Genomic DNA, 14,269 nt, shown 5'->3' with positions numbered 1-14,269 from the left:
CCGACAGTTTGTCTATGAGGATCTGTTTTTTGTCTCTCAATTTTACAGGGATCTCAAAATGACTACAGATGGCTCTCAACAAAACCACATTGAATTTCTGAAGTGTGTTATTGTGGTAACGTTCACAGAGGTCCTACGTATCGTAGCAGATTGGATGTGAGACTTTGATCTCTTTGTTAACTTTGTCTACCAGATCTTATCTCTCGTAATTTTCCTGGACGCATTGGATATCTTCCTCCTCATCCAGTGATATCCCGATCACACCCTGATCTTTTCGCCGCATTGCTGCTAGCCGGGAGAAAAAGCTCTGAACTTGGTTCTTTGTCAGCTACTGTTCTCTAGTGAACAAACGTGCATTTGATTCATTTTTCGCATTTCGCATGTCCACTGCAACTTGGGCGGGGTCGGCCTTTCGCCCAGTTCTTTCTCCAAGTGTAAACCGTGCCGTTAGGTATTCTTTTACCTTCTATGAAAATCTAACGCTGCCCCTTGGTTTGCTTACGGCCCATCCTGTTCGTAAAGACGAGTGGGGCGAAGTATCAACGGGAGAAGTGAGTGGTGTACTAGAATCTAACGAACAGCTCGAACACTCGATACCAGCGGTATCTATCGACGAGAACTTAAGGGCCCAGTCCCTTTTGATTGCATCATACTGGCTTTAACCTGCTGACTGTATGCTTTCCAACGTCCAGGTGCAGCTCCAGCTGCGAAAAGGTTTCGAACACTTCAACACATCCAAACACAGAGCATTCAAACAATGGCGTTGTACTCTTTGTTTCCTTGCTGCCCTTTGAACGACGCTTGACCACACGCTTTTCAGGAGGATCATAAAACCCTTGAGATTCTATGGTTTGAAGGGACGTTTGACCTTGGTGCTTGATATAAATTAGGTCATATGGAATGTACTTCCCTTTACCGATGCCATAACATTTCCAAACTCTCAGACCGATATCTCCATATTCGAATCGAAGTTGTGGAAGCTACTAAAATGCTCAATCTTATTTATACAGAGTGTTCTTTGATTCGTCTACTATTCTTACTGCAGCTGTTGTTCCCTTCACTGGGTGTTTCGTCAATGCGTATCCTCTGTCCAATGAAAGCTTTAACAACCTCGCTGAAGACTCGCTACAGACTGAAGCCTCTCTGGTTTCGAAAAAGCACTTGCATGCCATACTACACTTGCAGGCCTTCCGAAAAAAAAAAGGGTTAGCGGCTTCACCCGCAATGATTAATGCGGACCTCTGTTATGCGCGATAGTGCAATCGTTCAGCTTTAAATTCCAAAACGCCAAACTTCGACACATAGACTTACAAGTGGAGTTCTATGACTGATTCTTGAAGAGAATGCAGCTGCAATCCAAAGTTTCAACAGGACATTAAGCGCGAAACATGGCTTTAGTTTTCGAGTTTAGTTCGCAACAACGAGTCAAAGAAGAGTATCAACAGATGCCGACCGCTTAATTTTGGAGGTATTTGCTGGAGTTATCATAAAGTCCAGTTCACCAGTTTGGGAAGCGAGGAATATCTGAAATTTCACATAAACCCATGATTTCTCCGGCTATTGACAGGTTGCTGTTCTGTGGACACAATCGACGCGGAACCGAGAGAAGCAAGCTCAGGATATTTGAAATTGATTTATTAATTATATGATATCAAACTCCAGGTAAAAGCATTTATTCTTTTCATCCAAAATTTTTCTGCCCAAATATTACTTTGGGATACAAAACAGAACCATATGGCACAACGTACGGCACAAGCTATCAGCGGTCTTCTCTTTTGTGCGGACCTTTGTGAGAACAGTATAACATCGAACTGGATCTAAATTTAAGCGATTATTTCTTCACTTCAGAAGCCTAAAACCTTCATTTCTCCCTCAGCTTCCAGACATGGAGAGTTTATATTCTGATTTTGGAAAAAATTCAGCTCTGCAGCGATGTTAAATGGGTGATTCACCGCGAAATGTGGCCAATTCCAGCATTTGTTTTAATACCACGAATCACGCTGGATGCCGCCTACTTTTCGAAGGCAATACCTAGCTATTTGTTGAAGTTATCATGGATTTCACCAATTTGGTTATTAGAAAAATTCTGAAGTGAGCCATGAAGCCGGGCTGCAAAGCGGGTAAGCTGTATTTATGACGAAATCTACTCCAGTGGTTCGATTTTGGTGTAGGCGAAAAAATCGCGAATGCTCGTACATGTGCTGATTCAAACGGTCATAACTTTTGAAAAATCGAAAACGTACTGGGGTTTTTGCATATTTTTGCCTATAAAGGTCTAAACTTAACGGCTGTGTAGGATAGAATCGTCAACCAGGTCCCAAATTCCAAAACTTAGCGTCTAAATCAAGGTTATTTACGGCCATTGGCCGATGGCGATTTCTAGTGGTCAGAATATGCTAAAATTCGCCTTTTCAAATTTGTTGAGAGGGCAAATTCTAACTTTCTTGGCAAACTAGAAAGGTTTTTAAGCAATCTGATATAAATTCTGTGGCTTAACTATGCGAATCAAATATTTTACAACGTTACAAAATATGCCTATTTTTCAATTTTCGAGACGTTGCGACGGTCCCTACGGACTGGGAAATAATTATGGCCCGTAATGCAGTCAGAAAATTATTTCGAATCAAACTAAATCTAATTTAGGTATTTCCTAGGTAAAGTCTTTCTGTTAACAGAGTTTCAGGAAAAATTATTTTTGACGCAAAATTGACCGGGTGGAAATAAGAGAGACAGCCTCTTAATAACGTAAATTACGGCGCCTGGTATGTTTACAAACCTTTGTTTGATTCTTCTGTTGCTACTTGTCGGCTCGCTTCAGTTCCGAAATTTCACTTTCAATTATCGGAAAAAAGCTAAAAAGAAGTCCCGGAAAAGCTCGAACATAGTACAGTTTGGCAGATGGCGTGACAGCTTTAGCTCAGCTCTATGCTCTATACTCTCATAGAGCACGCTCTTTCAACCAATGACAGTGCGCGTTATATCCGAACTTTATTATAAATGGCATTATGGAGGTCTTAAACTTGTCTGTGAAGAAGGCAGCATCTTCTGCTCTGCTTTTTGAATAACAACATCGAATCTTTGTTTTAGACTGATGTAGAACATCAACGTCATGCTGCCTCATGGCCGTTGGCCCTGATGCTAATTATACATAATGTACATGTATGAGTGAGGCATTTCTTTCTTAAAGTGAAGACACTGAGGCGTTCTCTGTTTTGGAGTGCAGGCACGAGTCCATTCAACGTATTTATGTCATAAGCAGGTTTATAAAATGAACTGATCAATTGAAACTCATGCAGGGTATGGATTTATGAATTCTAAGCTGCAATAAGTGACAACAGCAATACTCTAACCAGCATCTTTTTATATTATATCCAGGTTTTCAATAAGCATTACTGAACATAACTATCAAGTGAATATTTATCTCTTTTCTGTGATTTGTTACTGTAAAGTTTTTCTTAATATGTGTGAAACTACTGATCGCCTCGACTAGTTGTTGCTATCTACGAGCAGTAGATGTCAAGCTGTAAATATAACAGTATCATAAAATTGAATTGAATTGATATGAAACAACATAAACACTCTAACCAAAATCTTTTTACATCAAAGCCAGGTTTTTAGTCAGCATTACAGAGCATAATGATTAGAACTCTGTTTCAACTGGCAAAAGTAAAATTAAAAGCCTAGAGATTATTTGACCTCTGTGGTAGCGTGAAAGTTTCTATTTTACACTGAAACGGAATAGTTCCGTCATGGAGTAGTCCACTTTGGTTTTCCCTGTTTTATTTTGCCTTAAAGACGACCCACGAAGATGTCACACTCGCTTAGCCTTTGTTTTCGTTTCGTCTCGTTTAAAAAACTTAGCAGTCGCTATGAATGCTACAGTAAAATATCGCTACTTCATTCCACCTTCGGTTATGAATACAATTTGAACTTCGTCTTGCTTTAGAACTTTGTGTTGAGGAATAGCGTTGAGTATTGTTAGTGCGCCAGAATTCTTTCCTAACCACACGCCATGATGATCCGTACTACCGCAACACACCATAAACATCACCCAAGAGCATGACAGGCATCGAGTCTTCCTGTTTTGGAAATTTTTAAACCAAAATAAAAAAGAGGAAAAATGAATGAGAAGGGGGAGGCTCGTCATTTGGAAATTAAACTCACTAATCGAAATTCCGCCTCTAAGAGATTAAGGAAACATATTCAGTATTCTTTCTGAAAGAACGAACGCGTAAAGTGACTCTATGTAACAGGAAGAGAGATTTCACTTGGACCAGTTGAGGAATGAGTTCAATGGCGCGCGTAAAGATTATGACGTTTTGTTAGAATTAGAGGAGGAAAAGAATACATCGTATCAACTATTATGTCCAGGACTATCAATTCTTCGAATGTAGAATTAGAGTGTAAGAAACCTATTTAGGCACTAGATAAAAAATACAGTCTCACACCGTCTCAGAAAATGAGCCACAGTAAAAGGTCCAATTCAACTGACAGGACAACATTCAGTTCTTTCTCTACGAAACATCTTTCTCGAAAAGGAAAAAGATTCGAGAGATTAAAAAGATTTCCTCCAGAATGTATCAGCGAGCTATAAAGAGGAGGTCAGCTTGAAAAGTGTCAAGAAAAAATTAAAAGTGGACAAAAATATCATACAAGAGCGAAACCTTTTCTGTCAACCTGCATGCTGCTTCATTCGTTCTTATGCCATCCTATGCCTCATTTTGAATCTTTGACGGCTCAGGGCCTGTGCTACAATCCAAGCGTAACGATGTAAACACAGTTCTTCAAGATCGCAAAGAGGAGACAGCAGTTGAAGTGCAAGCGCTTTCGTGTTATCATCCACCCTGAACCACCTAAAATTTCATCCCGTCGTCAAACAGATCAGACCTGCTCCTCTGTAGCGGTTAGCACACTCCAGTCGAGTGCAGCGAGTTTCTTAAGAAGTCCTATTCAGGGCCTTCAGTTCATACTTTCGTACTCGCCTAATACTTGCAGACTTTTGCACAGTCTTTTTGTCACTTACAAGGTTTTTCACTTTTTTTTTTTAAAGCTTTCTCCCTCAAACTGTGAATCAAAACGTTGCTACTCTCTCTTCACCTTCCGCCATTTTGTTGTGCTTTTCCCGACATCAATCAATTAAATTTCCACATTTTGCACTGTTTGGGATTAATTCAAATGTTCTCGGCCGATAAGCATCCTGATATTTTTGCAAGGACAGGTATATTATTTTAAAATTTCAATCTAAGTGCCGCTTTTATTTAAATGTCTTCTGCTTAACTGTCAAACAGGGAGCCTTGGGCCTCTTTGTCCATATAAGAGTGAAGAGATTGACAGTTTACCTTAAGGCCTCCACATTCTCCTTGTCAGCACCTTAGGAAATGTATGGAGAACAGAATGGAGAATACTTGTACTAATATTAGGTTGTAAAGGGTCAAATGACTTAAAATTTGCTGTCTGTTGTTAGGCGACGCCAGCGGGAAACTGTACACGTCGACTTGATTTGCGTACGCACTTTTATCGGATGTGCCGAAATACAATGATCAGAAAAAGAGTTTTGACGGTTTTAGCTTTTGTGATAGCAATTTGCGTATCTTTCAAGCTAAGACTTATTTGGAGTACTCTTTCCTCCTTTTCTGAAATTGTTCGTGCAGAACTAGATGTCGAAAACCATGTGAAGCGGATACAATTACGAGAACTGAAAATGAATCAAACGACAACTTCTACTACGCAAATTCATCACAAATCATTTCTTATAACCAGGAGATCTTGTATGCAACATTACGATCTTCTTATGATTATCGCATCCGCACCAGGTAATTCTGAAAGGAGGAAAAACATTCGTAAGACATGGGCATTCGAAAGATCCGCAAAACCAAGATGGACGTCAGTTTTTCTGGTCGCTCAAACACGGGATGAAACAGTTTCAAACGGGTTGCTTGACGAAGATGAAGCTCATAAAGACCTTGTGCGAGCTAGCTATTATGACCACTACTGGAATCAAACCCGAAAGATACAAATGGGCTTCGAATGGGCAGTAACGTATTGCGATTTCTCGTTTCTTTTGAAGTTAGATGACGACGTTTTCGTGCACGTTCCAAGAGTTCTCTCCTTCTTAAGCGCACCCACCACGCCAAAGAAGATGTTTTACGCTGGCAATCATTACAGAAATCCTGTTCCTTTTCGGGGAGGAAAGTGGAAGGTAACTTACGAGGAATACAACAAGACAAGATATCCAGATTTTTGCCCCGGTTTTGGATACATTTTATCTCTCGACGTTGTGCGTGCATTTGTCGACACTTTCTCTTCTTTACCATTTTTTAGACTGGACGATGTTTACGTTGGCATGCTGGTGAGTAAGAACGGAATAAGTGTCACAAACAATGTGGGTTTTGAAGTAATGCATCCACCCCAATATATATGTGTTCCAACAAAAGATACTTTAGTCAGGCATGATGTAGAGGAAGAGTGCCAAATGAAAATGTTTAACTTAGCCATTTTCTCTCAGTAGCTCGATGGCGTGGTTAGTACATGCGTATATGTAGATAAATTATTCAGTGAGTGATGTTTCCCTGTTCAATATATATCCGTTGTACATTTGAGTGCAGCCATTTAAAGCTATTTCTGTTTCGAATGGGCGTTGCTCGAAGAGTCAGAACCAGGGCATTGGATGCTACAACATTTACCGACAATTACGCTGAGTGTCAGAGCAAGCTGTATATCTGTCACTATTAGCAGTAGATATCGAGATACGACTATCGCAGTTTATTATTTTATGGTGAATGTTATTGAATTTTATTGCTTCCTCGTTCTGTAAAGATTTATTGCTACTCTAAATATATTTATTTTTCCTTAAAAATGCACAAAAAGTGACTGTGGAGAAGCTCGTTGGGTAAATTAGTACAGTTTGTATTACAATGTTTTGACATACTTGGATAGTGTTATTATAATGCTGTTTATAGCTATTTTCGTTTTCAATGTGCTTTGCTCGAAGAGTCAGAATCAGTGAATGTGATGTAAAACTTAGCTCTTATCTACCTGAGAGCAATCAAGACTTTCTATTCTTTGATCCAGAGACATATAGGGTTAAGAAGCGAGAGACATGGAACAACTTATTTCAGGAATGTAGTTGATATAATGAACTTTTCCATCGGGTTTTCAAGCGATATTAAAACATTGACTCATACATGTAACCAAAGGTTTCTCAACGGAGCTATTCCGTTTCAGTGTAGAACAGAAACTTTCACGCTTCAAAAGAGGTCAAATAATCTCTAGGCTTTTAATTTTACTTTTGCCAGTTGAAACAGAGTTCTAATCATTATGCTCTGTAATGCTGAGTAAAAACCTGGTTTTGATGTAAAAAGATGTTGGTTGGAGTATTTATATTGTTGCATATTGTCAGTTTAGAGTTCATAAACTCATATCAATTCAATTCAATTCAATTTTATGATACTGAAATATTTACAGCTTAACATCTACTGCTCGCAGATAGCAACAGCTAGTCGAGGCGAGCAGTAGTTTCGCGCATACCAATAAAAATTTTACAGTAACAAATTAAAGAAAAGAAATAAATATACACTCGATAGTTATGCTCAGTAATGCTGATTAATAACCTGGATATGGTATAAAAAGATTTTGGTTGGAGTATTCCTGTTGTGTTTTATTGCCAGCTTAGAATTCATAAACCCATATCCTGCGTGAGTTTTTAGTGATCAATTCATTTTAACCTGCTTATGTCATTAAAACGTTGAATGGACTCGTGCCTGCACTCCAAAATAGAAAACGACTCAGTGTCTTCACTTTAAGGAAGAAATGCCTCACTCGTACACGTACATTATGTAAAATTAGCATCAAGGCTAACGGCCATGAGGCAGCATGACGTCGATGCTCCACATCAGTCTAAAACAGAGCTTCGATGTTGTTATTCAAAAAGCAGAGTAGAAATGCTGCCTTCTCCACAGACAAGTTTAGGACCTCCATAATGCCTTTTAGGGGATGAGATATGAACATTGAAGGCACTATTGCCCAATGGAAATCTTTTCTTTTACAAGGAGAGCAAGTCATTCCTGAGAAGTACATGGTTTTGGGAATGAGTCTTAGATTTAGACCTCCGCTAAAGCATCCGCCTGCGGCCCAATTTGATATACAAATCAGAGATAGTCAAATCCAAATGATCACACGATCAAATTCCTTCCCGTCGATAACAAGCTTAGGCCGGCGCTTCTTTCAGCAGACTGAGTGTAAATTGAGACACACAGCCATCTGCACGATGAACTTTACTTTTCCTAGGTCATTTTGAGGCACTGGTATGTTTGTCTTGACTGTAGAATAAAGCGCCGACGACAGCTTATGTCAAATTTCTGTCAGTTTATCGTCATTTTCAAATATAGCAAGATTCCTACGTGGTTACGATCATTAAATTACTCCGGCTCAAATTTACGGTATTACTCGAGCTTCCGTAGGAAAGCTCGAGTCAAAAAATGCAAGCCGTTCTCCGTCGTATTTGGTCGCCACACTTGTAGTTTTCGGACCAAAAAGGGAATCACGACAACCAGAGCTATTTCTCGCTAACAAGACAACTTATACAGAATGCCGCCGTGTTTTTTGAAGAAATCTCCAGAAAGAATAATGCCTCATACGCTCGTCTCACATAAAAACGCACACACCATTCGTGGTAGGCCCACACTAAAAGATGTCGAGCGATTTCGGAACAGGTTGGTCCACGAATTCTATAAATTGGAAGCGTTGAAAACTTTGAAAAATGTGAATACCTCAGATATCGAAAAAATCACGGATCTTGATGAGCAGAACTTGGATGTTGACAGAAACAACAACAAGCAAAACACCACATTGAATAAAGAGAAGGATATTCAACGAAACAACTTGAACTGTGAATATCTCAGCTTAACTCTTGTGTTAAATATCGTGACTGTTTTGTTTGTTTTAATTGTAATCAATACTTGTAAACAACTTGATATTGCTAGCTTTATCACTGCTATTGTTGTATTATCATTCTATTTACCGATGTCACGCAAATTTCGTTAACCGGCACACCAGGACACATTTTCGTTAACCGGTACACCAGGATATAGAATGTTGGTTTGCACTGCGCATGGAGTTGCACGTGCTTGGTAGAGGACATGTTAAATTCTCTTGATAACTGTGATATACTAGAAAACTAGTATATACAGTTGGTTATATTGCTGTCAGTATTGTTTACTGTGCTGACAATCGCCATTTTAAAGTGTTTGACTTTCATGTTAGAGATATTTATGGTAACAGTCATCCTAAAGGAACATGCATACTATTAGATACCTCATTTGCAGACAACTTAGTGCAATACTTTCAAAGTTTATGATGTGTATGAACTGAAAGGTTTACATATTACAAAATATGACATGACCGCGAGCAACAATGTAAAAGATGTATTAAATACACCATCAGATCAACAGAATTGATTCAGAAACCACCACTGCTTTGCAACGGCTCTTTATTCTATATGTTACTCAATCATTTCACCTTGTAGTTACTGGAACTCAAATACTTTAGATGCAATTATTCGAAATGAATCTCAGCTTAACAATACAATGCAAAGTGAACATCATTTAACATCTATTTACATTCCTGACAGTGTTACATTTTTGGCATGAAAATGAATGTAGATGTTTATAAACTAAGTCACAGAAAATTAACTTAATTAGCTGAAAGCAGGATATCTTTAACGATCTTGATTTTAAGGAACAATGGGAAAACAGAATTTTTAATGTGGATTTCAAGTTACTGTGTAGCTTGTATTTATCATACTACAGTAAGATTGTTTTCACTTCTGACATATGAAGATGGTAATTCACCTGCAATGAAACACATAAAACACATCAGTGGTGTAAACAAACTTGTAGAAGCAATTCATATTATTCAAAATAAACAGCAATGTCAGACTACAGAGTATGATATACAATTTATTTGCTGTTCTTGTGAAATTAGTGAAAATGAAAGGAAAAATATGGTGATAAAACACAGAAAAAAAAACATCTATATGGCAGCAAGAGATTCAAAAGAGGTATTCAACAATGGATCCTACAAAAAAGAAAGAATTATCTCGCAAACGCAGACAAAATTACCAATCTTTAGATGGTATAGAGAAAAAATTACTTCACAAACATAATGAAACATATTAATCCATGGATGCGCCAAAGAAGAAAGAGTTATTTCAGAAGCGCACAGAAGAATACGAATCAATGGATCAAGAAGCTAAAAGAGATCTATTAAATAAAAGAAAAGAAAAATCAAAGACAAAGCCACATCTCTTGAATCATGTATTAAACACTTTAAGAGGAAAATAAGAGAAGGCCCTTATTTCATATGTACTGTCTGTAATCGAATACTTTATAAAAACTCAGTAATGAGGTGCATAAACAACAAGTACCCCTGCCAAAAGTTTTCAGTGTTCAACAATCATTTGATGGTAAAGAATAAATATGCAAGACATGTCATTCAAAAGTCATGCAAGGAGAATTACAGGCTGTATGTATGTTGATGAAACACCCATACAACTGACTTCACTAGAAAAACTAGAACAAGTACAAATTGATTCACAATTTTCGATCCTCTAGAGCTCCTTAGTTTTTGTTTCTGCTTTTTTTTACTGCTTTTTTTTTTTACGTAAAGTTCCTAAAATTGGAATTTCATCCATCCTGAACCACCTAATAACTTCATCCCGTCCCCTGTAGCGGTTAGCACACTCAAGTCAAGTGCAGCAAGTTTCTTAAGAAGTCCTATTCGGGGCCTTCACTTCATACTTTCATACTCGCCTTTGGAAGCCCAATACTTGCAGACTTTTGGCCAGTCTTTTTGTTACCTTCTGGGTTTTTTATTTTTTTTAAGCATTCTCCCTAAAACTCTGAATCAAAACGTTGCGACTTTTTCTTCACCTTTCCGCCATTTTGTTTTGTTGTGCTTTGGCCGACTTCAATTAATTAAATTTCAACATTTTGCACTGTTTCGGATTAATTCAAATGTTCTCGGCCAATGACCATGCTGATATTTTTCCAAGGACAGGTATATTATTTTAAAATTTCAATCTAAGTGTCGCTTTTATTTAACTGTCAACCGCTTAACTGTCGAACAGGGAGCCTTAGGCCTCTTCATCCAGATAAAAGTGAAGAGATTGACAGTTTACCTTTAGGCCTCTACATTCTCCTTTCCAGCACCATAGGAAATGTATTGAGAACAGAAGGGAGAATACTTGTACTAATATTAGGTTGTAAAGGGTCAAATGACTTAAAATTTGCTGTCTGTTGTTACGCGGAAATATCAAACAAGAGCGAAGCCTTTCTGTCAATCTGCATGCTGCTTCATTCGTTCTTATGCCATCCTATGCCTCATTTTGAATCTTTAAGCTTGAGGCCTGTGCTGCAATCCCAGCGTAACGACGTAAACACAGTCTTTCAGGATCGCAAAGAGGAAATAGTTGAAATGCAAGCGCTTACGCGTTATCATCCATCCTGAACCACCTAAAAAATTTGATCTTGTCGTCAAACAGATCAGACCTGCCCCTCTGTAGTGTTCAGCACAAATTTCTAAAGAAGTCCTATTAAGGGCTTTCAGTTCATACCTTCATACTCGCTTTTGGAAGCCCAATACTTTCAGACTTTTAGTCGATTTTTTTTTTTGCTTTGGTTGTTTTTGGGTGTTTTTGTTTTAAGCATTTTCCTTCAAACTCTGAATCAAAACGTTGCGACTTTCTCTCCACCTTTCCGCCATTTTATTTCGTTGTGCTTTTGCCGACTTCAATCAATTAAATTTCAACATTTTGCACTGTTCGGGATTAATTTACGTAATCTCGGCCAATGAGCATCCTAATATATTTGCAAGAACAGGCATATTTTGTTAAAATGTCAATCTAGGTGTCGCTTTTATTTAAGTAGTCAGATGACTCAAACTTTACTGTCTGTTCCTACGTAACGCGTCGACTTTATGTACAATGTGGCAATTTGCCAGGGTTTGCCGGTAAACAATGATCAGAATACATGGAAAAAGAGTTTTGGCGGTTTTAGCCTTTTTGATGGCAATTTATGTATTTTTCCAACTAGGACTTATACGGAGTACCCGTTCCTCCTTCTCTGACATTGTTCGTGAACAACCAGATGTCGAAAACCACGGGCGGCAGACGCCATTACGAGAACTGAAAATGAATTACACGACAACTCCTACTTCGCAAATCAATTACAAATCATTTCTTATAACCAGGAGATCTTGTATGCAACATTACGATCTTCTTATCATTATCTCATCCGCTCCAGGTAATTTCGGAAGAAGGAATAACATTCGTAAGACATGGGCATTCGAAAGATCCGCAAAACCAAGATGGACGTCAGTTTTTCTGGTCGCTCAAACACGGGATGAAACAGTTTCAAACGTGTTGCTTGACGAAGATGAAGCTCTTAAGGACCTTGTACGAGCTAGCTATTATGACCACTACTGGAATCAAACCCGAAAGATACAAATGGGCTTCGAATGGGCAGTAACGTATTGCAATTTCTCGTTTCTTTTGAAATTGGATGACGACGTTTTCGTGCACGTTCCAAGAGTTCTCTCCTTCTTAAGCGCACCCACCACGCCGAAGAAGATGTTTTACGCTGGCAATCACTACACAAATCCTGTTCCTTTAAGGGAAGGTAAGTGGAAGGTAACTTACGAGGAATATAACGAGACAAGATATCCAGACTTTTGCCCCGGTTTTGGATACATTTTGTCTCACGATGTTGTACGTGCATTTGTCGACACTTTCTCTTCCTTGCCGTTCTTTAGACTGGACGACGTTTATGTTGGCATGCTGGCGAGTAAGAACGGAATAAATATTACAAACAATGTGGGTTTTGAACTACTGCATCCACCCCAGTATGTATGTGTTCCAACAAATGATACTTTAGTCAGGCATGATGTAGGAGAAGAGTGCCAAATGAAAATGTTTAACTTAGCCATTTTCCCTCGGTAGTTCAATGGCATGGTTAGTACATACGTATATTTAGATGTATTCTTGAGTGAGTGATGTTTCCCTGTTAAATATCCGTTGTTCATTTGAGCTTTCTTGTTTTGAACGCGCATTGCTCGAAGAGTCAGAACCACGACATTGGATATTTACCAGTAATCAAGCTGAGTGTCAAAGCAAGTTGTATATCTGCCACTATCAGCAGTAGATATCGAGAAACGACTATCGCAGTTTATTATTTTATGGGGAATGTTATAGAATATCATTTATTTTTCCTTAAAAGTGCACAAAAGTGACGTGTGGAGAGGCTTGTTGGATGACTTAGTAAAGTTTTTATTACAATGTTTTGAATGTGCTTTTCTCGAAGCGTCAGAATCAGTAAATGTGATGTAAGATTTAGCTATTATCTACCTGAGAGCAATCAAGACTTTATATTCTTTGATCCAGAGACATACAGGGTTAAGAAGCAAGAGACATGGAAACATTTATTTCAGAAATGTAGTTGATATGATGAACTTTTCTATCGGGTTTTTAACCAATCTTAAAACATTGACTCATACATGTAACCAAAGATTACTCAACAGAACTATTCCGTTTCAGTGTAAAATAGAAACTTTCACGCTACCACAGAGGTCAAATAATCTCTAGGCTTTTAATTTTACTTTTGCCAGTTGAAACAGAGTTCTAATCATTATGCTCTGTAATGCTGCCTAAAAACCTGGCTTTGATGTAAAAAGATGTCGGTTAGAGTGTTTATGTTATGGCATATTGTCAGTTTAGAATTCATAAACTCATATCAATTCAATTTTATGATACTGTTATATTTACAGCTTGACATCTACTGCTCGCAGATAGCAACAACTAGTCGAGGCGAGCAGTAGTTTCACACATATTAAGAAAAACCTTACGGTGACAAATCACAGAAAAGAGATAAATATTCACTTGATAGTTATGCTAAGTAATGCTGATTAAAAACCTGGATATAATATAAAAGGATGTTGGTTAGAGCCTTGCTTTTGTTACTTATTGTCAGCTTAGAATTCATAAATCCATACCCTGCATGAGTTTCAATTGATCAATTCATTTGATAAACCTGCTTATGCCATTAAAACTTTGAATGGACTCATGCCTACACTCCAAAATAGAGAACGCCTCAGTGTCTTCACTTTAAGAAAGAAATGCCTCACTCGTACATGTACATTATGTATAATTAGCATCAGGGCCAACGGCCAAGAGGCAGCATGACGTTGATGTTCTACATCAGTCTAAAACAAAGATTCG

The 14,269-nt window shown here is 38.3% G+C and overlaps 2 protein-coding genes and 1 pseudogene across 2 annotated transcripts; 2 read left to right on the top strand and 1 right to left on the bottom strand.

Moving 5' to 3' along the window:
- The window catches only part of LOC149049202 (beta-1,3-galactosyltransferase 1-like), a 74,785-nt pseudogene that overhangs the window by 19,475 nt on the left and 41,041 nt on the right, over positions 1-14,269 (bottom strand).
- LOC149049214 (beta-1,3-galactosyltransferase 5-like) lies at positions 5,144-7,573 on the top strand. Its single transcript, XM_089201826.1, has one exon. It carries the CDS (start codon positions 5,522-5,524, stop codon positions 6,506-6,508), a length of 987 nt encoding a protein of 328 aa, XP_089057952.1. The 5' UTR covers positions 5,144-5,521; the 3' UTR covers positions 6,509-7,573.
- On the top strand, positions 11,384-14,132 carry LOC149049213 (beta-1,3-galactosyltransferase 5-like). The gene has a single exon (XM_089201827.1). The coding sequence runs from the start codon at positions 12,014-12,016 to the stop codon at positions 12,992-12,994; it is 981 nt and encodes a 326-aa protein (XP_089057953.1). The 5' UTR covers positions 11,384-12,013; the 3' UTR covers positions 12,995-14,132.

The sequence above is a fragment of the Pocillopora damicornis genome, chromosome 3 (genome assembly GCF_964200805.1).
Source record: "Pocillopora damicornis chromosome 3, jaPocDami1.2, whole genome shotgun sequence".
NCBI classification, from domain to species: domain Eukaryota; kingdom Metazoa; phylum Cnidaria; class Anthozoa; order Scleractinia; family Pocilloporidae; genus Pocillopora; species Pocillopora damicornis.
Note: the sequence above shows the minus strand (reverse complement) of the source record. Positions and strands in the feature narration are given on the sequence as shown.

What these genes read in the sequence shown, in the direction of transcription:
- LOC149049213 (XM_089201827.1), top strand. Translation starts at nt 12,014, where the DNA reads ATGATCAGAATACATGGAAAAAGAGTTTTGGCGGTTTTAGCCTTTTTG.
- LOC149049214 (XM_089201826.1), top strand. Translation starts at nt 5,522, where the DNA reads ATGTGCCGAAATACAATGATCAGAAAAAGAGTTTTGACGGTTTTAGCT.